We start from the raw sequence: 26,405 nt of genomic DNA, 5'->3' as shown, positions 1-26,405 counted from the left end.
TCGTTCTGCCCCTGAACAAGGCACTGTTCCTCAGCCGTCATTGTAAATAAGAATGTGTTCTTAGTTGACTTGCCTAGTTAAATAAAGGTAAAATTAAAACAAACTCCTTCGTAAGAAATGTTTTTCAAATGAAACGTAATGGAAACAGGTGAATAAAACACTCAGTTAGCTCAACAAGCTAAAAACCCACCTGGTAGCAAAAACTAACTAGCAGAAACTGTTATCAAGTTAGAAATGATTTCAACACACTTCGCTGTAGGCTACTATTTACTAGTTAACAAAAAATTGTGTCATAAAATATATTCACCCCACCCAGTATTGTAATCAAAACTTACCAGAAAGCATGTAGTCCTTGGCTCAGACAGTGTAGTAGTGTGGGCTCAATAGCATCTCATTAGTGTGCAAGATCTTGAGAATCAGCTGTACATGTGATGGAAGAGTGCACTGCACATGTGATGGAAGAGTGCACTGCACATGTGATGGAAGAGTGCACTGCACATGTGATGGAAGTGTGCAGTGTGCATGCAGAGGGTTTCAATTCCATTGAATTGGGGATAGTTTTACCAAAATATGCCACAAGACCTAGAATTGTCTTATGTGTATCCCACAAAAAAAGGTTCACTGTTATAAGCTAACTTTTTTGATGAATTTAAGCAAAAATTCCCCTAATTCCCAAGCTTAACTTCCCATGGAAAATCTTTGGAAAAATTCCAGAAATGTTCCGGAAAGTTGCCGACCCTTTGCAACCCTAGTGCTGAAACACCCTAACAGATCAGTCTTACAAGGGCAAAAGAAAAATACCCCAACTACCAAGACGCACAGTCAACAAGACCAACGGTCAAATGATGAAAACATCAGTAGCCACATTATAAAGCACAAATTCGACAATGGTATTACAATAGAAGGGTCGATTTGACAGCAGTGAAAACAGTAAATGATTGTCAGCTTGTGTTTACATGGTGTGCATCTTCACGTCACGGCATCAGTTGGAGTGTGTCCATGTCACAAACAAGGAATGCTGGTAAGTGTGCGTTGCTGAGATGTAGGGCCGGCTCTCTCAGGGATGACATTTTATGCTGCTAATCGGCCCGTAGCATTGTCACCAGCTTGTTCTATCATTTCCTCTCTCCTGTCTCACCGTTTCATTTGGTGGAGGCGCAGGCACCTGCTCAGTGCGTACCGTTACGGCTGAGGATCAGAATAATCAGCAGAGATGCCAGGATATGCATTTCTTCCCCACCATCCGAGTCGTTTTCATTCAGATCTCGTAGCAGAGCTAACGCAGCATGTACATCCCATTCGTCTTGGTCTTCTTGCCATTGTAAGTTACGGATGCTCACACTGTGTACTACAAGTAGACTGATAAAACTGCTTGGATTCAGTGGACTGATAGAGTACATACCATATAGATATTATAATTAGAATAGATCAATACAATGGTCCACCCTGTTCTTCATTCACAACTGGTGATGACCGAGGCCTAATGATGCATCCTCTTCCTCATCAACTCAACCTTTCTCCCTCATCATACTTCTCCTTCATTTATTTCATCTGTTGTTGGATCTGTGAAATTAGTGTGGGTATAGTTTAACCGGTTCAGTTTTGTGGAAATCAGCGTGATTATCAACGGACCACAGCACCTTCGATTCAACTGTCGTGAGGGGCAACGGAGGAAAATCTTTTTAAATGGCATTCCCTCCTAAAACAGATTAATATTAAGATGCTAAGAATGACTGTGTAATAGACTTATTTAGGAAAAGTCAAGACGGAGGGGGTCAGGATATTAAAAATGGCAGAGTAATAAATTCAGCAAAAAAAGAAACATCCTCTCACTGTCAACTGCGTGAATGGCAGAACACTGACATTCCTGTCTTGCAGGAAATCACACACAGAACGAGCAGTATGGCTGGTGGCATTGTCATGCTGGAGGGTCATGTCAGGATGAGTCTGCAGGAAGGGTACCACATGAGGGAGGAGGATGTCTTCCCTGTAACGCACAGCATTGAGATTTCCTGCAATGACAACAAGCTCAGTCTGATGATGCTGTGACACACCGCCCCAGACCATGACGGACCCTCCACCTCGATCCCCCTTCAGAGTACAGGCCTCGGTGTAACGCTCATTCCTTCGACGATAAACGCAAATCCAACCATCACCCCTGGTGAGACAAAACCGCAACTCGTCAGTGAAGAGCACTTTTTGCCAGTCCTGTCTGGTCCAGCGACGGTGGGTTTGTGCTCATAGACAACATTGTTGCCGGTGATGTCTGGTGAGGACCTGCCTTACAACAGGCCTACAAGCCCTCAGTCCAGCCTCTCCCAGCCTATTGCGGACAGTCTGAGCACTGATGGAGGGATTGTGCGTTCCTGGTGTAACTCGGGCAGTTGTTGTTGCCATCCTGTACCTGTCCCGCAGGGGTGATGTTCGGATGTACCGATCCTGTGCAGGTTTTGTTACAGCTGTCCGTCCTGTCTCCCTGAAGCGGGTCTTAGGTGTTATCACAGTACGGACATTACAATTTATTGCCCTGGACACATCTGCAGTCCTCATGCCTCCTTGCAGCATGTCTAAGGCAAGTTCATGCAGATGAGCAGGGACCCTGGGCATCTTTCTTTTGGTGTTTTTCAGAGTGAGTAGAAAGGTCTCTTTAGTGTCCTAAGTTTTCATAACTGTGACCTTAATTGCCTACAGTCTTTAAGCTGTTAGTGTCTTAACGACAGTTCCACAGGTGCATGTTAATGAATTGTTAATGGTTCATTGAACAAGCATGGGACTCATTAAACTCTTTACAATGAAGATCTGTGAAGTTATTTGGATTTTTACGAATTATCTTTAAAAGACAAGGTCCTGAAAAAGAGACATTTCTTTTTTTGATGACCTTACATCTCAAGCAAAAAACATCTGCAACCCACTCACCAGCTTTCATTGTTTATGTGACATGGACATGCCCCAACTGATGCCAATGCCTGGAGACTCATACCATGTAAGCACAAGCTGACAATAATTGACTACTATATCAACACTTATATTCACTATAATGCCATTGTTTAAGACCAAATGACTGCTCTAGTGGTTCTGGTGTTAAACACAGTGGCACTAGAGACACCTACTGCCACATTCACCACACATCACAGTGACACCTGGACTCACCACTGAGTCCCACTTAATTCAACGCAGGCATGCCCTGTGGTGACAGGAACAACCTGAGAAGTGAGACCTGTGTCTGTCTGTCCCTGTCTGAGTATCAGTCTGAGTGGCATCCACGCTGAGCCTCTTTTTTTCTCCCACAGTGCTTAGGGGCCACCACAGGTCAACCCCAATCAGAGGGCACAGCAGTGAGTGCTGACACAGCAGAGGGACAGAGAGAAGAGCTGTGTAGAGGTAAATTTCAAAGGAAGAGGTAAATATAGAGGATAGAGATCAAGAGGGAGAGAGAAGAGGAGAGGTAAATAGGAGAGGTCAAGAGAGAGAATATAAGAGGTAAATATAGAGGATAAAAGTCAAGAGAGAATGAGGTCGAAAGAGGTAAAGAGGAGTCTTCATAGAGGAGATAGAGATCAAGAGGGAGAATGAGAAGAGAGTGAGTGTGTGTGTGTGTGTGTGTGTGTGTGTGTGTGTGTGTGTGTGTGTGTGTGTGTGTGTGTGTGTGTGTGTGTGTGTGTGTGGGAGGTAAAATTCACAGAGGAGAGGTCAAGAGAGAGAATATAAGAGGTAAATATAGAGGATAAAAAGTCAAGTGAGGAGTTTCTTTCACTCTGTGCCTTTCTGCTCTGACAAGCCGCAATGAACACTCCACACATGTGTGTGTGAGAATGTGTATTTGCATGTGAGAATGAGTGTGTGGACTGAGAGTGTGTGTGTGTGTGTGTGTGTGTGTGAGGTAAACTGGGCCAATATAGAGGGGACTGTAGTGGCGCCTCTTGCACTGAAGTTCCTTAAGTGGTGCAGCGGTCTAACTATAAGAAATCTTAGAGGTGTCAAATAAATGGTGTCCAGCTCAGACTCCAGCAGACATTCAATCCCCTTCTGGATCAAGATCCCTGTTGCCTAAATTGTTTTGTGCACTTCCAGTAATACTGTATACCCTGGTATGGTATGAACATCTGGATACTCAGGGAATGATTGAGGAGGGAATGAGTGAACGACTGCAAAGTGAGACCCAGGTAAGTTCACAGGTCACTAAATCCCTGTGACAGCTTCACACTATGGGTTTGACCAACGGTCAATTCATTCATAACTCCACACCTTGACTGTCAGTTTTTACTACAGTCAACACTACCAGTTTAAAACAATCCAATCTTAGGCTAGCTGGTCATGACACCTCTATTCCAGCACAGGTTCCTGATCACAAGTCGTCTGCTAAGCACCATCGTAGTTTAATTACCTTTGATGTTTGTGGACCTTTTCCCCAATAAATCAAATGAAGAGAAAACAGAAGAAAAACAAAAACAGACATAACATATTAAGGATGAAAAATTAGCAGAGAAGGAAGATATCCTGGAGAGGAGAGAAGGCCAATGCCTCAGAGTGGCGTTAGCCTCCTGTACCATTCACCTACCAACTCAAAGACCTTACAGAGTGGCGTTAGCCTACCATTCACCTACCAACTCAAAGACCTTACAGAGTGGCGTTAGCCTACCATTCACCTACCAACTCAAAGACCTTACAGAGTAGAGTCAGCCTCCTGTACCATTCACCTACCAACTCAAAGACCTTACAGAGTGGCGTTAGCCTACCATTCACCTACTAACTCAAAGACCTTACAGAGTGGCGTTAGCCTCCTGTACCATTCACCTACCAACTCAAAGACCTTACAGAGTAGAGTCAGCCTCCTGTACCATTCACCTACCAACTCAAAGACCTTACAGAGTGGCGTTAGCCTACCATTCACCTACCAACTCAAAGACCTTACAGAGTATTCAGCCTCCTGTACCATACCTACCAACTCAAAGACCTTACAGGTGGCGTTAGCCTACCATTCACCTACCAACTCAAAGACCTGAACTAGACATTCAGTCCAACTCAAAGTTAAGATCAACCATTCACCTACCAACTCAAAGACCTTACAGAGTGACAGCCTCCTGCCATTCACCTACCAACTCAAAGACCTTACAGCGTTAAATTCACCTACCAACTCAAAGACCTGAGGGCGTTAGCCTACCATTCAGCTACGCTCAAAATACCTTACAGAGTGGGACTCCCAACCTCAACTCAAAGACCTTACAGATAGTTAGATTCACCTAGCCTGGATTCAGAATTCACCTACCAACTCAAAGACTGTAGAGTGGCGTTAGCCTACCATTCACGCCTCTACCATTCACCTACCAACTCAAAGACCTTACAGAGTAGAGTCAGCCTCCTGTACCATTCACCTGCAGCCTCTGAGTGGCGTTAGACCATTCACCTACCAACTCAAAGACCTTACAGAGTGGCGTTAGCCTACCTAAACTCAAAGACCTTACAGAGTGGCGTTAGCCTACCATTACCTACCAACTCAAAGACCTTTAGTGGCAGCCTACCATTCACCTACCAACTCAAAGACCTTACAGAGTGGCGTTAGCCTACCATTCACCTACCAACTCAAAGACCTATAAGAAATCTTAGAGGTGTCACCTACCAACTCAAAGACCTTACAGAGTGGCGTGTCCAGCATTCACCTACTAACTCAAACCTTACAGAGTGGCGTTAGCAGACATACCAACTCAAAGACCTTACAGAGTGGATTCACCTACTAACTCAAAGACCCTGTACAGAGTAAATTGTTTTTCACCTACCAACTTCCAGTAATACTACCAACTCAAAGACCTTACAGAGTGGCGTTAGCCTGGTAGAGTGGTATGACCATTCACCTACCAACTCAAAGACCTTACAGAGTAGCCTACCATTCACCTACCAACTCAAAGACCTTACAGAGTAGAGTCACCTGTACCATTCACCTACCAACTCAAAGACCTTACAGAGTGGCGTTAGCCTACCATTCACCTACCAACTCAAAGACCTTACAGAGTGGCGTTAGCCTACCATTCACCTACCAACTCAAAGACCTTACAGAGTGGCGTTAGCCTCCTGTACCATTCACCTACCAACTCAAAGACCTTACAGAGTGAACGACCATTCACCTACCAACTCAAAGACCTTAAGAGTGGCGTTAGACCATTCACCTACCAACTCAAAGACCTTACAGAGTAAGTTCACCATTCACCTACCAACTCAAAGACCTTACAGAGTCACCTAATTCACCTACCAACTCAAAGACCTTACAGAGTGACACCATTCACCTACCAACTCAAAGCTTCACACCTACCATTCACCTACCAACTCAAAGACCTTACAGAGTTTGACCATTCACCTACCAACTCAAAGACCTTACAGAGTCAGCCTATTCACCTACCAACTCAAAGACCTTACAGAGTGGCGTTAGCCTACATTCACCTACCAACTCAAAGACCTTACAGAGTGGCTTAGCCTCATGACCATTCACCTACCAACTCAAAGACCTTACAGAGTAGCATTAGCCTACCATTCACCTACTAACTCAAAGACCTTACAGAGTAGAGTCAGCCTCCTGTACCATTCACCTACCAACTCAAACCTTACAGAGTGGCGTTAGCCTTTCACCTAAAAAACCTTACAGAGTGGCGTTACAATTCACCTACCAACTCAAAGACCTTAGAGTGGCGTTAGCTGACCTTACAGAGTCAGCCTGACCATTCACCTACCAACTCAAAGACCTTCGTTAGCCTACCATTCACCTACCAACTCAAAGACCTTACAGAGTGGCGTTGACCATTCACCTACCAACTCAAAGACCTTACAGAGTGGCGTTAGCCTACCATTCACCTACCAACTCAAAGACCTTACAGAGTGGCGTTAGCCTACCATTCACCTACCAACTCAAAGACCTTACAGAGTGGCGTTAGCCTACCATTCACCTACCAACTCAAAGACCTTACAGAGTGGCGTTAGCCTACCATTCACCTACCAACTCAAAGACCTTACAGAGTGGCGTTAGCCTACCATTCACCTACCAACTCAAAGACCTTACAGAGTGGCGTTAGCCTACCATTCACTCAAAGACCTGAGTGGCGTTACCTACCATTCACCTACCCAAAGACCTTAAGAGTAAATCAAAACTCAAAGACCTTACAGAGTGGCGTTAGCCTACCATTCACCTACCAACTCAAAGACCTTACAGAGTGGCGTTAGCCTCCTGTACCATTCACCTACCAACTCAAAGACCTTACAGAGTAGCGTTAGCCTACCATTCACCTACCAACTCAAAGACCTTACAGAGTGGCGTTAGCCTACCATTCACCTACCAACTCAAAGACCTTACAGAGTAGAGTCAGCCTCCTGTACCATTCACCTACCAACTCAAAGACCTTACAGAGTGGCGTTAGCCTCCTGTACCATTCACCTACCAACTCAAAGACCTTACAGAGTGGCGTTAGCCTCCTGTACCATTCACCTACCAACTCAAAGACCTTACAGAGTGGCGTTAGCCTACCATTCACCTACTAACTCAAAGACCTTACAGAGTGGCGTTAGCCTACCATTCACCTACCAACTCAAAGACCTTACAGAGTCAGCCTCCTGTACCATTCACCTACCAACTCAAAGACCTTACAGAGTGGCGTTAGCCTACCATTCACCTACCAACTCAAAGACCTTACAGAGTGGCGTTAGCCTACCATTCACCTACCAACTCAAAGACCTTACAGAGTGGAGTCAGCCTCCTACCATTCACCTACCATTCAGAGTGGCCTACCAACTCAAAGACCTTACAGAGTGGCGTTAGCCTACCATTCACCTAACCAAAGACTCAGAGTAGACCTCCTGTACCATTCACCTACCAACTCAAAGACCTTACAGAGTGGCGTTAGCCTACCATTCACCTACCAACTCAAAGACCTTACAGAGTGGCGTTAGCCTACCATTCACCTACCAACTCAAAGACCAACTCCTACCATTCACCTACCAACTCAAAGACCTTACAGAGTGGCGTTAGTTCACCTACCAACTCAAAGACCTTACAGAGTGGCGTTAGCCTACCATTCACCTACCAACTCAAAGACCTTACAGAGTGGCGTAGCCTACCAACTCAAAGACCTTACCATTCACCTACCAACTCAAAGACCTTACAGAGTGGCGTTAGCCTACCATTCACCTACCAACTCAAAGACCTTACAGAGTGGCGTTAGCCTACCATTCACCTACCAACTCAAAGACCTTACAGAGTGGCCTACCATTCACCTACCAACTCAAAGACCTTACAGAGTGGCGTTAGCCTACCATTCACCTACCAACTCAAAGACCTTACAGAGTGGCGTTAGCCTACCATTCACCTACCAACTCAAAGACCTTACAGAGTGGCGTTAGCCTACCATTCACCTAACTCAAAGACAACTCAAACCTACCAACTCAAAGACCTTACAGAGTGGCGTTACCATTCACCTACCAACTCAAAGACCTTACAGAGTGGCATTCACCTACCAACTCAAAGACCTTACAGAGTGGCGTTAGCCTACCATTCACCTACTAACTCAAAATACCTTACAGAGTGGCGTTAGCCTACCATTCACCTACCAACTCAAAGACCTTACAGAGTAGCGTTAGCCTACCATTCACCTACTAACTCAAAAATACTTACCTACCATTCACCTACCAACTCAAAGACCTTACAGAGTGGCGTTAGCCTACCATTCACCTACCAACTCAAAATACCTTACAGAGTGGCCCTACCATTCACCTACCAACTCAAAGACCTTACAGAGTAGCAAGCCTACCATTCACCTACTAACTCAAAATACCTTACAGAGTGGCGTTAGCCTACCATTCACCTACCAACTCAAAGACCTTACAGAGTAGCATTAGCCTACCATTCACCTACCAACTGAAAAGACCTTGCAGAGTAGCGTTAGCCTACCATTCACCTACTAACTCAAAGTAGCGTTAGAACTTAAATGCAGACCAAACCAGCTCTGCGTGTGCCATTCACCTACTGTGCGTCTGCATGTGCCACAAAGACCTTTACAGAGTGGCGTTAGCCTACGCATGTGTTAATTTTGTCTATCCCCACCAGACACCTTCATGATACGCAAGTTAAGAAACCAACAATATCAATTCGGGGAGAGGTCGAAACACACATGAAACATTCATGGACATTTAGCTAGGTTGCTGTTGCTAGATAATGTGTCCTGGGAGATAAAATACCAACCCAATGTTTATCTAAAATGCACATGGTGCTTTTGTGTTTTTGCTGGATCTTTGAAGAAGTCTGACCCATGTTGAGTCACACAATCATGTGTTCTCTACTCTGACAATTATCCACAGATAAAAAGGGGAAACCTAGTTTATCTCCTCATTAATTCTTCTTATATGGATTTTATATGGTGTTTGACAACCAACTTTAAGGTGCATTACCACCGCCAAATGGACTGAGTGTGGACCTCCATCTTTCAATCACCCACATGTATATATGCTCCTAAAAACCAATGAGGAGTTGGGAGAGGCGGGACTTGCAGCGTGTCACACGTCCAAAATAGAACCAAGTTCTATTTTAGTGCCTGGCTACGCAGACGCTCGTTGGCACTCGCAGACAATTAGGATGAAATGATTGAATAACGTGTAAATGTATTTTGCAATGCAGGCGGTGTGGTCAGCATGTTAGGCCCATCTGTTAACAGCTACAGTTGCTGAAAATCCACATCCAACATCCTGGAGACACTCTGTTCCAAACTGTATGCTGGCCATTTGTGTCAAAAACCTCTTCCCCTCCACCATTTTGAAAAATAAACATTCACACAATGTCTTCAGGCCTAAACATGAGTGAGTCACACGGCAAAGGGAGTTAAACATCTTATAGTGGATTATCTTCTCCAGTCTTACTCCCAAGACTCGTTGGCTCTACGAAAGCCAAATGAAAACACAAACATCATAAAAAAACATCAGAGAGGAGAGAACTTGGTGGGGACAAGACATTAAGGGAAATATTGATTCTGTCCATCCAAGCAGCACAGCATCATGGTCAATAAAGCCCCGTACTTTCCTTTAATGGTGTTGCTTCCCAAATAGCACCCTATTCTCTATATAGTGCACTAAATGTTACCAGAACCCTATGGGCACTGGTCAAAAGTAGTGCACTATATACGGAATAGGGTGCCATTTGGGACTCAGGCCTGGGAGCTGCGACAGGCACTACCTCTTCCAACCCCTGTTGCTTCAGCCAACAATGCCATATAAACCAAGACAGATGCTCGTTCTAAATTCTATTTTATGATGGCTGACAGGAAATACATTTCTTTATCAATAGCAATTTGTCCAGGTTAGTGCCTGGGCCCGACTGGAAAGACCAGCCAGATCAACAACGATGACCCGTAAAGCTGTTTTACTAATGATTACACCACGGTATTAAGAGGGACACACACACACACACACACACACACACACACACACCATTGGAGAGCATGCATGCTGGCAAACAGCTTACAGATGATTGCTTTTTAATTTTGAATGACTGTTGTTCATAAAAAGTAACAAAAAGCCCCTGAAACAGTGAAGAGGTAAACCAAATAAGTGGAGGACTTGAGGCAGTGTGAGCCCACAGCGACATCACCATCATAATCAACAGAATTAATTGCAGGCCACAATTTACACTCAAATTGGTACAGTAGGTTTACTTCTCTGAATAGAGGTCCGTACGCAACACACATTTACGTCAATAAAAGACAAAACAGCTCAAAAACTAAACAATGATCTTTGTTCCTGTGAATAGCCTCCCTTAAACATACCTCAAAAAACCTTATTAGCCATAGTCTAATGCTAGCGCCTACCATTCACTCTTTTGGGGCATTTCCCATCCATACTGTAATAGCAGCTACATTAAGCGCTAGGCTAAACGACTTAGTCATTCACTGGTAAGTCTTTGGAGCCCATCCAGTACCATTAGAGGGGAATGATGTGTTTATCAGACTTGATGGGACATGCACCTGCTCTATTGTGGCGAAGAGGGGAGGAAAAGGGAGTTTCACACCCCAAATGGCACCCTATTTCCTACATAATGAACCTACTTTGACCAGAGTGCAATAGCTACACCTATGGGCCCTGGTCAAAAGTAGTGCACTATATAGTGAATAGGGAGCCATTTGGGATGCAGGCGAGAAGTGGGGAAGGCGCTGGGAAGGAAGTCACGATGCCTCATCAAGGCTGGCTAATAGATCACCCACTCAGCACCCAGGAAATTACATCTCGATGGCGCCCTCTCCCAGGCATGATTAATTGAGCCCCAAAAAAAGGATAGGAGGTAAGGGGGACGAAATAAACGCTGATGTGCTTCGGAAGATAAATAGATTGAACATGTGGGAGAAGGGATGAATCTGACCTTTTTTACTATTAATGGAACACAGAACTGGCAGGGAGTTTCTGCAGAAGTGTGCTTTCTCTCCCTTTCTTCTGGAATCAGGAAACTATATAGTACAGTCAGAAAGTATTCACACCCAATGACTTTTTCCACAGTGTGTTGTGTTCCAAAGTGAGATTAAAATGGATTTAATTGCCATTTGTCATCAATGATGTAGACCAAATACTCTAAAGTCAAAGAAAAATTCTCACATTTGTATAAAATAAGAATAATTACATGAAAAGTAAAACACTAATATACTGCATCTTGATTATATAAGTACTCAACCATGTTAGAATCACCTTTGGCAGCGATTACAGCTGTGAGTCTTTCTGGGCAAGTCTAAGAGCATTACACACCTGGAATGTGCAACATATTCCCATTATCATTTTCAAAATTCTTCAAGCTCTGTAAAATTGGTCAAAAAAAGTAAAACAAACTCAGCCAATCAGGAACATTCACTGTCTTCTTGGTAAGCAACGTCAGCGCAGATTTGGCCTTGTGTTTCAGGTTATTGTCCTGCTGAAAGGTGAATTCATCTCCCAGTGTCTGGTGGAAAAACAAACTGAACCAGGTTACGTTTCTTTTTTATCCTGAAAAACTCTCCAGTCCTAAAAGATTTAAAAATAATACCCATAGCATGATGCAGCCACCACTATGCTTGAAAATATGGAGAGTGGTACTCAATAATGTGTTATATTAGATTTGCCTCAAACATTACACTTTGTATTCAGGAAAACTGAATTGCTTTGCCACATTTTTTGCAGTATTACTTCGGATGCATGTTTTGGAATATTTTTTATTCTGTACAAGCTTCCTTCTTTTCACTCTGTCAATAAGGTTTGTCTTGTGGAGTAACTACAATGTTGTTGATCCAACCCCAGTTTTTATCACAACCATTAAACTTTGCAAATGTTTTAAAGTCACCATTGGCGCCATGTTAAAATCCCGGAGCGGTTTCCCTTCTGAGTTAGGAAGGAGTCTGTATCTTTGTAGTGACTGTGTATATTGATACACCATTCAAAGTGTAATTAATAACTTCACCATGCTCAAAGGGATATTCAATGTCTAATTTGCTTATTTTTACCCCACTACCCTTCTTTGCAAGTCATTGGAAAACCTCCCTGGTCTTTGTGGCTGAATGTGTGTTTGAAATTCACTGCTCAACTGAGGGACCTTAGAGATACTTGTATGTGTGGGGTACAGAGATGAGGTACTCATTTAAAAATCATGTTAAACACTATTATTGCACACAGAGTGAGTCCATGCAACTTATGAGGGGAATTGTTAAGCAAATGTTTCCTACTGAACGTATTTAGGCCACAACAAAGGTGTTGAATACTTATTGACGCAAGACATGTCAGCATTTCATTTCTTATAAAATTTGTAAAAATTCTCAAAAAACATAATTCCAATTTGAAATGGGGTATTGTGTGTAGGCCAGTGACAAATCTCAATTTAATCAATTTTAAATTCAGGCTGTAACACAACAAAATGTGGAAAAAGTCTGGGGTGTGAATACTTTCTGAAGGCACTGTGAATAAAGCATGAAATACCCTTGATATATTTTTACACATTTATTTTACTAAGTCAATATATATATTCATTGACAATGTTTTGGCATTAAACTGGTGGCAGTTGTGAAAAAAACGTCAATAGTTGGAAGAGTTGCAGTTGTAATTCAAGTATTATTCAAGTATAAATGACCAAAAAGACGATGCGATTGCCATAGATTGTGTGTTAATGACCACTATTACTGAAGATTCCAGTAACTTTGGTAAATTACCATTGGCTTCACAACCCTTCAAAGAACGCAACAAACCAAAGGACAAATCAGAGAAGTAGAGGGTGTGGCTCAGTCCCATAGAGGTTAATGGAAAGGCTATGGTCAGGGGTGGGGCTTAGACAGGATACATTCCAACACCTACTGCATTGTTTTGTATGAGGCTGTTCCAGAACAGTTACTGTACTACAGTGGACAAGTAAGGCTGATGTGGTGGTGTTTAAACATGGTGGTTTATAGGGACGTGTGTGTGTCTCACCATGCTTGCAGCTCCTGCTCAGCCTTCACCCTCTCCTTCAACAGGCCTTTCTGCAGATCCTCTGTGATCTTCTTCCTCAGCTCCTCTTCATCAACTATAGGAGACAGACAGACCAGGGTGAGGCACTGTGGACCAGTGTGTGACATGTACTGTATGATGTACCCGTTTACCCTGCGTATGTTGACAAGCTGTGGGCAATAAAACATGGTGTGTGTTCTGTGAGGGTAGTGAGGTGGGACTGGCCTCTCAGGCTCTCTAGCCTTATGAGCTATGCAGCCAGAAGAGAAGAGGCCTCTACAGCCAGAAGAGAGGAGGCCTCTACAGCCAGAAGAGAGGAGGCCTATACAGCCAGAAGAGAGGAGGCCTATGCAGCCAGAAGAGAGGAGGCCTATCATGGCGGTGGCCCAGGCCCCGTTCCTGTATGTTCAGCCAGAAGAGACACAGGAAGCGGCGCAGGTCCTAATCCAGGCACTTGTCATCTCCCGTCTGGATTACTGCAGAGCTGTTGGCTGGGCTCCCTGCCTGTGCCATTAAACCCCTAGCCATCCAGAGAGCCCGAGGTTCCTACGTCAGCCACTGGCTTCCAAGATCCGCTAGACCATGGTGCTTGCCTATACAGACAGAGGGCTCTTATCAGGCCCTAGAAGGGCACTGGGTTATCCACCTCTGGCCTGCTCGCCTCCCTACCATTGAGGAAGTACAGTTCCCGCTCAGCCCAGTCAAAACTGTTCGCTGCTCTGGCCCCCCAATGGTGGAACAAACTCCCTCACGACGCCAGGACAGCGGAGTCAATCACCACAGACACCTGAAACCCCATCCTAGGATAGGATAAGTAATCCTTCTCACCACCCCCCCTTAATGATTTAGATGCACTATTGTAAAGTGGCTGTTCCACTGGATGTCAGAAGGTGAATTCACCAATTTGTAAGTCGCTCTGGATAAGAGCGTCTGCTAAATGACTTAAATGTAAATGTAATGTAAATGCCTATGCAGCCAGAAGAGAGGAGGCCTATACAGCCAGAAGAGAGGAGGCCTACACAGCCAGAAGAGAGGAGGGCTATACAGACAGAGGGGAGAAGGGAGGGTTAGATCTGCCGCGCACCACCAATCACCTGCGCTATTAAAACCTCATCACACACAACCTCCCCACACATTATTTTATAGCTTTACTTTTCCCCCAATCTCCTTGTATTTATGTTACTGGCGTCATGGAGTGTTTGACCGTGTCTTCTTGGTCCTATCTTGGCAGGTAATTAAGCATGAAAGTAAGACGTGGGGCGAGCTAAGAGGCCAAGACGTGCTCTGAAGGCAGAAGTGCCATGCGGTGTGTGGTGCAGCAGCAACACTGCAGTGCTGGGAGAGAGAGAGAGAGAGAGGGGTGTGTGCTTACAGATGACTCAAGTGAGACTGGCGCATTACAGAGAGATGGGATAATCGCCATCGTCAGAGAGCCTGTTATTACCAGGTAGACCCGGTCGCAGTGTAACGGTGAAGGACACACACAGAAATTGGCTGGCTGGCTAACTCTCATTTGCTGAACAAGTGGAACACCTATAATCTCTAACACACTGTAGAGCAGAGCAGGAAAAGCCCTTGGAGACTGTTTGTGACTGGAGCTTGTTACAGCACAGCTTCTCGTCTGCTGGGTACCCCTCCCCCTTCGGTCCTGAGAAGGATAGGACCTCAAATAAAAATCCCCTCTAATGGGGGGATAGAGGAAAGAGAGGGAGAGGAACAGACAGGGATAGAGGGATGAGTGTAGGAGGGAGGAAAATGAGGCATGAAGCCTCTCTCCAATTCCCTGGATCTGTGGTTCAGTCAGCTTCACTTGAGAGATGTCCTTGGCATGGCGCTTCAGTGTGTGTGTGTGTGTGTGCATGCGGAGTACCCCCCTAGGAGTGCAGGAGTCTCAGTCTCTACTGAGTTAATTAAACTCTCAGGCTAACAGAGCCCAGGCACAAGCAGGTGTCCTTCCCTGTATTAGCTAAATAGTGCATAATAGTCAACCTGACTCATTACCTAGACCCCTCCTTGCTTCAGGTGAGTCATTATCTCAGACCAGATTGACACATTAAAATAGACGAGCATGCTATTGCAGCTCTGTTACAATAATTCTAATGGGGCCTTAAGTCAATGGGAACTTTTATGTTCCCTTTGAGTATCAACGAAGGTGTCTCCCGCTTCTCCTCCTGTCTTTCCTGTGCCCTCTGCTGATTGTCGCATCCATAAAAACAGCGGCTAGAATCCTCCCAAAAGAAAGTGTGAAAAGGAGGGTCTAAGTACCTTATACTGCCACTTCTCATCAAGGCCAAGAATAGCTTCTTGTTACCGTGACGATGCCCGGGCTCAATACCATATTTCTCTGCGGGAAAGGCATTAATCAAACAGTGGGTTGAGGGTAATGGATGCCGGGGTTAGGAGCCCCTCCATGTATCATCTCTCCGGGACGCTGATATTTGATAAGTGAATTAAAGATACGGTTCTTAAAACAGAAAAGGGCTCCACAGGTCCTCTGGAGTCCCAGCCCGCTGCAAGTAAAGTCAATCCTACTTCTCCCGCTCTGTCTAACCACCTGCCTCTCTTTGTATCTCCTTCCCCTTTCTGTCTCTCCTCCCATCCTCTCCCTCCAACCTCATTTCAGAGAACTGAATGAGAGTGTAAAGTCGGGTGGACAGAGAGCCGTCTGTAGAAACTTAGAGAGAGAATGCAAAGGGAATGTTGTCATGTTGTGCAAAAACCATGCGGCAAAGAGTGTATTCCTCAGTGTTCAGGGCTCTCTAGAGGGGGGTGTGACCTGGCAAACACATCACTGACCATCTGAAATGGTCAACTGCAAGGACAACTGCAATCACCCGAGCCACGGCCTGTTCACTTCACTATCATCCAGAAGGCAAGGTCAATACAGGTGCATCAAAGCTGGGACTGGGAGACAGAAACTCTCCCAATCTCAAGGCCTTCAGACTGCTAAATAGCAATCATTAGCCAGCTACCACCCGGTTACTCAACCCTGCACTTTAGAGGCTGCTGCCCGATATAGATAGAATCACTGGTCACTTAATAATGGAACACTAGTCTCTTGTTGACATACTGCTTTAATCATCTCATATGTATATACTGTATTCTATTCTACTGTTAGTCAATGCCACTCCGACATTGCGCAATCTGATATTCATATATTTCTTAATTCCATTCTTTCAGATGTGTGTATTGTTAGATATTACTGCATTGTTGTAGCTTGGAACGCAAGCATTTCGCTACACCAGCAATAACATCTGCTAAATATGTTACTGACCAATAAAATATAATTTGATTGTGATGACGCTAATCAGTCGAGAACGTTTGATAACATTGTAAACAAATGTCTGCAATCCCTTCAATTGATCTTGAAAGAGAGTAGGCCCAGCACACCTGTCACCAAGAATACATCAGAAACACTACCTGTCGAGCAAACTGCTGACAGCAACCAACACATTATCTGAAGCAGGCTGAGAGTGTTGGAAGACTACAGAGAAATTAACCTGTGTAATCGGTCTAGACTGGAATCCATTTTACAGCCTCCCCAGACTACACGTACATTATCATTGGATGTTATGTAGCGTTTGGCCTGACTCAACAGCTCTGGTGGTCTTACACAATTTTGTGAAGACTATGGACCAAACTGTGTAGGTCTGCAATTACAACCCTCCTCATCATCATTATACTCCATGTTCCTCCCGTACTTCCCTCCTCCTAGGAAAAGGGAGTCAGCCGTAACATGGCTTCTGATAGGATAAACATGTCAAGGGTCCTTCGGGCACTCCATCGGCTTGGCAGGGGTCGTAGACAATTCCAGATCAACAGAGCCCCCGTGTCAATCCGGAGTAGGACATGGAAATGTTAAAGAGATTAAAAACTCATCTTTGAGATGTTTCCCCTGTCGCCCCTAAACCCCGGTGAGAAAAACACAACTAGAAAGGAGCTCTTTCTAGGCAAAGGGAGATAGACGGGAGGCAAATTGTGTTTCTCATCAGACGTTTCATTAACCCCGTGACCCGCATAGAGGGCATAATCTGCAACATTACCACTTCTGCACGCCTCACACGCACCACCAAGATACAGACGTTTCCAACACCTTCAAAAAGAAAAACTACCCTCGTAGCCGCTTGTCCCGTGCAAAAACGTCCATCTATTCATTTCACCGATTCGCTCCCCCACCTACGCCTGTAATTTAATCACAAGAATAACTTATCACTTCCCATTTGATGATGAAGACCAGGGAAGCCATTTTAGAGGGAGAATTATGCATTGGCAGGGGTTTTCTCCCGCTCCTCTCATCTTACACCTCTCTCTCTCTAGTCATCTTTAAGCAGGCTATTAGGCCGTGCTAGCCAGTGTGTGGGCGCAGGAGTATGAATATTTATAACCTGCATAGAGCGGTGTAGGAGGCTCAACCTTGACCATACTGTAATCAGCACACACGCGACGAGGCCGTGATGTAGAGACAGCCAAGAGGTCGAACTCCAAACCACCACTCGTGGGCACACAATCAACACGCCCCCACCCTCCACTCATTAAATTGCAACCTTTATGAAAATGTGGTATTGGGCTCGAGCCTTGGTGACTGTTTAACAAAACTTGCAGAATTGCAAGACAGAGTTTTTCCAAAAAGACAAGATCGATACGCCAAGTTGGCATTTTCTTGTTGAGTGCATTTAAACAGTGTATAAAACATTAGGAACACCTCTTTCCCTGACAGACCAGTTAAAAGCTATGATACCTTATTGATGTCACCTGTTAAATCCACTTCAATCAGTGTAGATGAAGGGGAGGAGACAAGTTAAAGAACATGGATTGTGTATGTGTGCCATTCAGTGGGTGAATGGTCAAGACAAAAGATTTAAGTGGTCTTGAACGGGGTATGGTAGTAGGTGCCAGGCGCACTGGTTTGAATGTATGAACAACTGCAACACTGCTGGGTTCGTCATGGCCAACAGTTCCCCTTGTGTATCAAGAATGGCCCACCAGACAATCTCACATAACTGTAGGAAGCATTGGGCCAGCATCGCTGTGGAACGCTTTCGACACCTTGTAGTCTATGCCCGACAAATTGAGGCTGTTCTGAGGGCAAAATCAATATTAGGAAGGTGCTCCTAATGCTTTGTGCACTAAGTGTTTAATGAACATGGGACAACCTTGAAAACACGAATCCTTTCTTTCAATGCCGACTTACATCACTGTGCTTGTAGGCCACCCATGTTGAGAGAAGAATTTGAAGCCGTCACAAAAACAACGAATGAAGGTTATAGAACTATAGAAAAGCCCCACGTGTCCTGCAGTCATCTAGTAACCAAACCACCATGCACCTGACGTAAAAAAATATATAGTACTTTCTACCACACATACTGAGGGAAAGGAAGAGGAGAGAGAAATCTTTCTCCTCCAACTCAAAGCTCATTAGTCAGATATGAGTGTTATTACTGTCTGGTGACGTGGGCAGGAACAGAACACAACTCTTACTCTGATTGCAATGGTAACCTGTGTGGAAATGAATATGCAGTTCTGCATTACCGAACATACCAACTTAGGTAGGTTAGGAGAGAAACTGACTCAGTCATGCACCAAAACGTACAACTTGATTTGTACTTGGTTACAGAGACTTATTGATGCGTCTGGGGTCTGTTACTTTCACCTAAATTCAAAAAGACACGTGGTCCAGCCGTGACCCGTATCGAAAGATGTGGAGCTCAGTCAACGGTTAAAAACAAAACTACACTGGCAAAAACACGAGCTGCAATTAGGCTAGCTTCACTACAGCTCCTTGGTGACCTCTGCCTCATCTCAAATGTCAAGTCTGGACATACTGTATACATACTGTACTGGGGCAGCAGGTAGTCTAGTGGTTAGGGTGGCGAGCCAGCAACCAAAAGTCTGGACATACTGTATACATAGTGTACTGGGGCAGCAGGTAGTCTAGTGGTTAGGGTGGCGAGCCAGCAACCAAAAGTCTGGACATACTGTATACATAGTGTACTGGGGCAGCAGGTAGTCTAGTGGTTAGGGTGGCGAGCCAGCAACCAAAAGTCTGGACATACTGTATACATAGTGTACTGGGGCAGCAGGTAGTCTAGTGGTTAGGGTGGCGAGCCAGCAACCAAAAGTCTGGACATACTGTATACATACTGTACTGGGGCAGCAGGTAGTCTAGTGGTTAGGGTGGCGAGCCAGCAACCAAAAGTCTGGACATACTGTATACATAGTGTACTGGGGCAGCAGGTAGTCTAGTGGTTAGGGTGGCGAGCCAGCAACCAAAAGTCTGGACATACTGTATACATACTGTACTGGGGCAGCAGGTAGTCTAGTGGTTAGGGTGGCGAGCCAGCAACCAAAAGTCTGGACATACTGTATACATAGTGTACTGGGGCAGCAGGTAGTCTAGTGGTTAGGGTGGCGAGCCAGCAACCAAAAGTCTGGACATACTGTATACATAGTGTACTGGGGCAGCAGGTAGTCTAGTGGTTAGGGTGGCGAGCCAGCAACCAAAAGTCTGGACATACTGTATACATACTGTACTGGGGCAGCAGGTAGTCTAGTGGTTAGGGTGGCGAGCCAGCAACCAAAAGTCTGGACATACTGTATACATACTGTACTGGGGCAGCAGGTAGTCTAGTGGTTAGGGTGGCGAGCCAGCAACCAAAAGTCTGGACATACTGTATACATAGTGTACTGGGGCAGCAGGTAGTCTAGTGGTTAGGGTGGCGAGCCAGCAACCAAAAGTCTGGACATACTGTATACATACTGTACTGGGGCAGCAGGTAGTCTAGTGGTTAGGGTGGCGAGCCAGCAACCAAAAGTCTGGACATACTGTATACATAGTGTACTGGGGCAGCAGGTAGTCTAGTGGTTAGGGTGGCGAGCCAGCAACCAAAAGTCTGGACATACTGTATACATACTGTACTGGGGCAGCAGGTAGTCTAGTGGTTAGGGTGGCGAGCCAGCAACCAAAAGTCTGGACATACTGTATACATACTGTACTGGGGCAGCAGGTAGTCTAGTGGTTAGGGTGGCGAGCCAGCAACCAAAAGTCTGGACATACTGTATACATAGTGTACTGGGGCAGCAGGTAGTCTAGTGGTTAGGGTGGCGAGCCAGCAACCAAAAGTCTGGACATACTGTATACATACTGTACTGGGGCAGCAGGTAGTCTAGTGGTTAGGGTGGCGAGCCAGCAACCAAAAGTCTGGACATACTGTATACATACTGTACTGGGGCAGCAGGTAGTCTAGTGGTTAGGGTGGCGAGCCAGCAACCAAAAGTCTGGACATACTGTATACATAGTGTACTGGGGCAGCAGGTAGTCTAGTGGTTAGGGTGGCGAGCCAGCAAGCAAAAGTCTGGACATACTGTATACATACTGTACTGGGGCAGCAGGTAGTCTAGTGGTTAGGGTGGCGAGCCAGCAACCAAAAGTCTGGACATACTGTATACATACTGTACTGGGGCAGCAGGTAGTCTAGTGGTTAGGGTGGCGAGCCAGCAACCAAAAGTCTGGACATACTGTATACATAGTGTACTGGGGCAGCAGGTAGTCTAGTGGTTAGGGTGGCGAGCCAGCAACCAAAAGTCTGGACATACTGTATACATAGTGTACTGGGGCAGCAGGTAGTCTAGTGGTTAGGGTGGCGAGCCAGCAAGCAAAAGTCTGGACATACTGTATACATACTGTACTGGGGCAGCAGGTAGTCTAGTGGTTAGGGTGGCGAGCCAGCAAGCAAAAGTCTGGACATACTGTATACATACTGTACTGGGGCAGCAGGTAGTCTAGTGGTTAGGGTGGCGAGCCAGCAAGCAAAAGTCTGGACATACTGTATACATACTGTACTGGGGCAGCAGGTAGTCTAGTGGTTAGGGTGGCGAGCCGGCAAGCAAAAGTTTGAAAATTAGAATCCCGGGTCCAACTGGAAAAATCTGTCAGGAACTGTGCTGGCAACCTGAGGGTTGCTGGTATCAAATCCTACATGCCATTTCCTGCCATTGTGCCCTTGAGCAAGGCACTTTACCCCCCATAACAAGAGTTCCCTGCATGTCCAGTGTTGCATCCTACCGCACCTCTCCAAAACCTTTATTGGTATGTATGCATGTGTGAGTCTTAAAAAGCAGAAGTCAGATTTCAGTTAGACCTTCTGTGCAATTAACTAATAAAGTGATCTTAATGATGATGATGAATAGGGTGAAAATGACAAGGAATAATAGACCTCATCTGTTAGTAAAGGACCCTTGTTTATAGTACTAACTGAAAAGGTGCAAACATTTAAATAGAAAGAAAAACTAGCTGACATTTTTTCCTTCAATAATACACAATCCCCCAAAAAACAGTTCATACAAATCCCTGATCAAAAAAATGTGGTGATGCCGTGTTTATCTTTTAAATCTGCAAAGCAATTAACGTGTACAATAGGGAGTGATTTTTAGACAGACAGAAAAACGGAGAGCGATTGCGTGAATGGCCGGGTGCTAATGAAAACAGATTTATACAAAAGTGTTTTTGTTAAGAACGTGTGAGTAGCATAACACAAGACCAATTGTATTAACAATGTCCTCAAGTAGAGAGCCCAAACAGCATATTAAGAAAGACCTGATAGCGTTAACTTACAGTACAGCATGTCTGACAGTTGATAAGTGGCTTGGGAGTTTTTCTAGGGAGATTTCTATTCCAGATTAACACTTAAGCAGAAAACGCACGCCCACAGCCTTTTCATAATGATGCCCGGCTGGTTTGTTGTGTGAAACTGAGGTGTCGTTTTAATCACCAGAGGCAACGCAGCGTGCCTTTAAGATGGCCACTTTTTAATTATCACACCCATTGTGTGCCGTCAAGGATGGGGAAACCTCTTCGCCCACTTTTGTCATCATCTGTTATGGAACCTCCCACGTCCCCATCGTTTCCTGCCTTACCTTCAACAGTCCTTTCCCTATGGTGAAAACCTGATACACTACAATACCAGTGTAAGATGACCCTTAACACGCAAGATGCAAAGCAGCCCTAAGCAAATGGGCTAGTGGAGGGAAAGAATGCATCATATTTAACAGTGAAAAACAGTCAGCAATTTGAGGATTTCCACAAAACAGAGGAGGGAAAAAGGGCAATGGTTTCAGCTGCCTAGTGGGCTAAAATATAGGAAATGGGCTTCAGTGCGGCATCAATTCATTAACTTTATTACAATTAAGAATTAATCGTTTCATTAGTGCTTTGGCGATGCCAATGAATCATAATACCAGAGGCCACTGTAAGCGGAATCCTGAGAACGAAGACTAATTACAATCAGAGGGGAGAGAACATTTGTGCTGTATGCGTGGGCTGACTTAAAAGTAAGGTCAAGATTCCCAAATGATCACTGAGTTCAGATCCCAAAAGCTGAACTTCTAACCCACTGAACAGTGTGATGCCTGGGGTCATGACTGTGACCTGCTGTGTGAACATGTCAATTTAAGCCAAATTGCTTTAGCTCATTTCAGAGGAAGTGGAGGCAGCAGTACGATTGACCACCTCTGAATTAGTTACGAGGTGGTCAAATACCAGCACACAGTGCAATAATCCAACTGAACCAGTAAATTAACTGACAGTCTCATTGACAGTTTGAGTGGTGTGAATGAATGCATGTATGTCATATAAGCATGGTTCCACCGAGAGCCTTATGGCTGTACACTATAGACCCTTTATCAGACACGACTCACTGACGGCACACTGTTTTGGGGAAACTCTTGGCAGCAGTAAGAAAGCCTCGACATTTGCGCACATTCAACAAAGCCTAGATTTAAATTTGTATTACTTCTAAACCAAAACAAATTGCAAAGATGTTTTGATTATTGCTTGAACTGTCACTAAGATTATATTTGGTTGTGATCTTTACAAAATAATTATTTTGGATCCAGCGGTTGTTAGTTAGAATGCTAACACTCATTGATATAGGATGTAGCAAAAGATAGCCAAGGAGCCATTTTACTGGTTGAAGCTGAAGTGTTTAAGTATAAATTCAGTTGATTTGTGATGATGACAAACATAGTAAGCAGGACAATCATATAAGCCTTAAAATCCAATTATAATCCAAAAGTAGTGTGAAATGCACTCAAGCAACATGTAAAGAATTATTCTGCTGCCGTTCTTTAACAACTCCACCCCTTGTTCTGCCACCAACTTGCGTGCGGCAATGTTTGTAAACACAGAAAGGAGACCCTTATGTCTGTACGCCATAGTAGAACTCACCTGCATGTGCTGCTGGCGGTGCTACCGCCACTGGTTCTGGCTCTGGGGTGGGAGGAGGAAGAGGGGGGCCAACAACTTCCACTGGTTCTGGGGCAGGAGGAGGAGCAAAAGCTTCCACTGGGGGCTGAGGAGGAGGGGCAATGGGTTCACAAGGGGGAGGAGCAATGAATTCAGCTGGGGGAGGAGGCGGAGCGATGGGTTTGACTGTAGGCTGCAGGGAGAAAGCTTCCATTGGAGGAGCAGCAGACTCAACAGCAGGGGAGGAGATGGATGCCAATGAAGAGGAAAGGGGAGGAGGAGCAATGGGTTCAATTACGGGAGGGAGAAGAGGTGCAATGGGAGGAGGAGCAGGTTTGAAGCAGGACAGGTTCGATTACAGGAGGAAGAGCAACAGGTTTGAGGAGAAGCAACAGGTTTGATTATTAGAGGAGGAGAAACAACAGGTTCGATTACAGGAGGAAGAACAACGGGTTCGATTGCAGGAGGAGAAGCAACGGGTTCGATTACAGGAGGAGGAGAAACAACGGGTTACAGGAGGAAGAACAACGGGTTCGATTACAGGAGGAAGAACAACGGGTTCGATTACAGGATTACAGGAGGAAGAACAACGGGTTCGATTACAGGAGGAAGGGTTTGATTACAACAGGTTTGATTACAGGAGGATCAGCAACAGGTTTGATTACAGGAGGAGGTGCAGGGATGGTATTGCGTTCCACAGCAACAGGAGCGGGAACAGGGATGGGGGCCAGGGGTTCAACCTGCGGTGGGAGGGTTACCTGCTCAACAGATGCAGGTGGTGGAGGGGATGCCACAGGCTTTAAAGCAGCTAAGGTAGGAGGCGGGATCACCATGTCAATGATGGTCGGAGCTGCTACCTGTTCCATGGGGGGGTGGAGGTGGAGCCACTACTTCAGTGACAGGTGCAGGAGGTTGAAGTGGTAGTGCGATGGGTTCTATGGGTGGAAGCGAGGTGATGAGATCGAAGGGGGGTCTGAGGGGAGGCACTGGAATGAGGGAGGAGGGAGCAGCAACAGGGGGTGGGACCTGTGGAAGGGAGGGGGGAAGAAGGGGAGCTATGGGCTCCCTCATTCGGTTGATGACATTCTCAGAGAGCTGCAGAAGAGAGAGAAGAGCAATATGTGAGTGAAAACCAACAGGAGAGAAAAAAGCACAACTAACAAGGATACCAGATCTGAGCAACACTAAACACTTCAACTGAACCACACTCCGAAGTCTAAAAGGCAAATTCTCACAATTTACTTGCCAAGCCTCAGCCAACTTATTCACACAAGGCTACAACTCTAGGTGCACTAGCTCTATTACATCAGCCTGAGCAGTGTTATCCCAATATGCATTTAGCAGTGGCACACACCGCTGGAAGTGTAGTTTAGTCAAATGGCAGCACCCATAGCTGTATGGATCTGTGCAAACCTGCTACAGTAAGTGTATATTTTACATTTGAAGGATTCTTCCTTGCTGATAAAAGGGACATGTGTTTCAAAAGCCGTATCACAAGCGATGATTATTGACATTTCTACATGTTAAATCACAGAGTCTTGATTGTGGTTGGCTGAAAACTGTAGAACGAAGACAGAATGCTGCCATTGTAGAACACTGCTTGTGATATGTGGGTGTACAATCTACAACCTTAAGGTATGTTTTGTTTATTGATGCACGTGTGGCAAGAATGCAGAAGGAAAACACCCCCACACACCAGCAGATTATTCCATGTAAACATTGTCCTGAGTCTTCTAGCAACAAGGTGCTTCACAATAGGCATGTTCGTGCCAACTAGTCTTTACTTGAAACTAAACTAAAGCCTCTCAACCTATATTTAACTTCAATTGGCACGCAGGGTCCATTGCAACAGTTAAACACTTATCAGCTTACACGTCAGACAAAGTTCACGGCACGTGTTTTGCATGACATGGATTAACTAATGTTAATTACAAGGTCATAAAATAAGTATAATCTATTATAAACTGTCGTCATTACTAAGAACTAGGTCTAGCTGTATCCAGTCATTCATAATTTAGACAACGCGAGGCCATTGCATAAGCCCCAGTGTCAAACTGACAGCAAGTTAGCTAGCCTAGCTACCATAACAAACGTTATTCTGGCATAACATTGCCTATTTGTTTGGTAATAAGGATATAATAATGCAGTCAGTCGTTTCTATCATTTTTAACGCGCTTCAATACTTCCGAGCAGCATTTGGTTATGCAGTACCTCATTGTTGTCATCCTTTCAGTACTCACCCTTATGCCCTTCACAACTGTGATGTTGTCATTTTCATCCGACTCAAAGGAGACGCGGCGTCTGCTATTGTTCGCTCCCATCTCTGTTTACAATCAGCGAAAGTGATACCTAACTGCATGCAATGGAAATTGTTGTCATCCACCTGTTTTTAGCCAAAATTGTCAAGTCGCACACCGGGGACAGGGAGCTACAGGGCCGCACGCACAGAAACACTTCCGTAGCATGCCAGCTGTCCAATAAAGGCTGCGTTTATTGGAGGTGAGAATACGTCTTGTGCAACAGAGGTGTCCATTGGTTGGGGAATATTTTAAGAGCCACACAGATCATTATAGTGCACTTTCAATTGTGTATGCATACACATTCACCAACAAATAAATAGATAATTAGTGGGGAGAAGAAAGAAGACATGATGTAAACCACTCAAAATAAATACAACACTTTATAGTTAGCTATATATACATATTAG

General features: G+C 44.9%; 1 protein-coding gene across 1 annotated transcript in view; it reads right to left on the bottom strand.

Annotated features, from left to right (window-relative positions):
- Positions 1 to 26,162, bottom strand: part of LOC135516587 (uncharacterized) — a 40,725-nt gene extending 14,563 nt beyond the window's left edge. The window contains exons 1-4 of the mRNA XM_064940934.1: positions 25,939 to 26,162; positions 24,457 to 24,793; positions 23,681 to 23,804; positions 13,441 to 13,534 (exon numbers count right to left, since the gene is read on the bottom strand). Of these exons, the coding sequence (XP_064797006.1) occupies positions 13,441 to 13,534; positions 23,681 to 23,804; positions 24,457 to 24,564 (326 nt within the window). The 5' untranslated portion in view covers positions 24,565 to 24,793; positions 25,939 to 26,162. The remainder of the gene's footprint in view (positions 1 to 13,440; positions 13,535 to 23,680; positions 23,805 to 24,456; positions 24,794 to 25,938) is intronic.
- Positions 26,163 to 26,405: the final 243 nt, after the last annotated feature.

The sequence above is a fragment of the Oncorhynchus masou genome, chromosome 27 (genome assembly GCF_036934945.1).
Source record: "Oncorhynchus masou masou isolate Uvic2021 chromosome 27, UVic_Omas_1.1, whole genome shotgun sequence".
NCBI lineage: Eukaryota > Metazoa > Chordata > Actinopteri > Salmoniformes > Salmonidae > Oncorhynchus > Oncorhynchus masou.
This window is presented reverse-complemented; position numbering and strand designations above follow the sequence as displayed.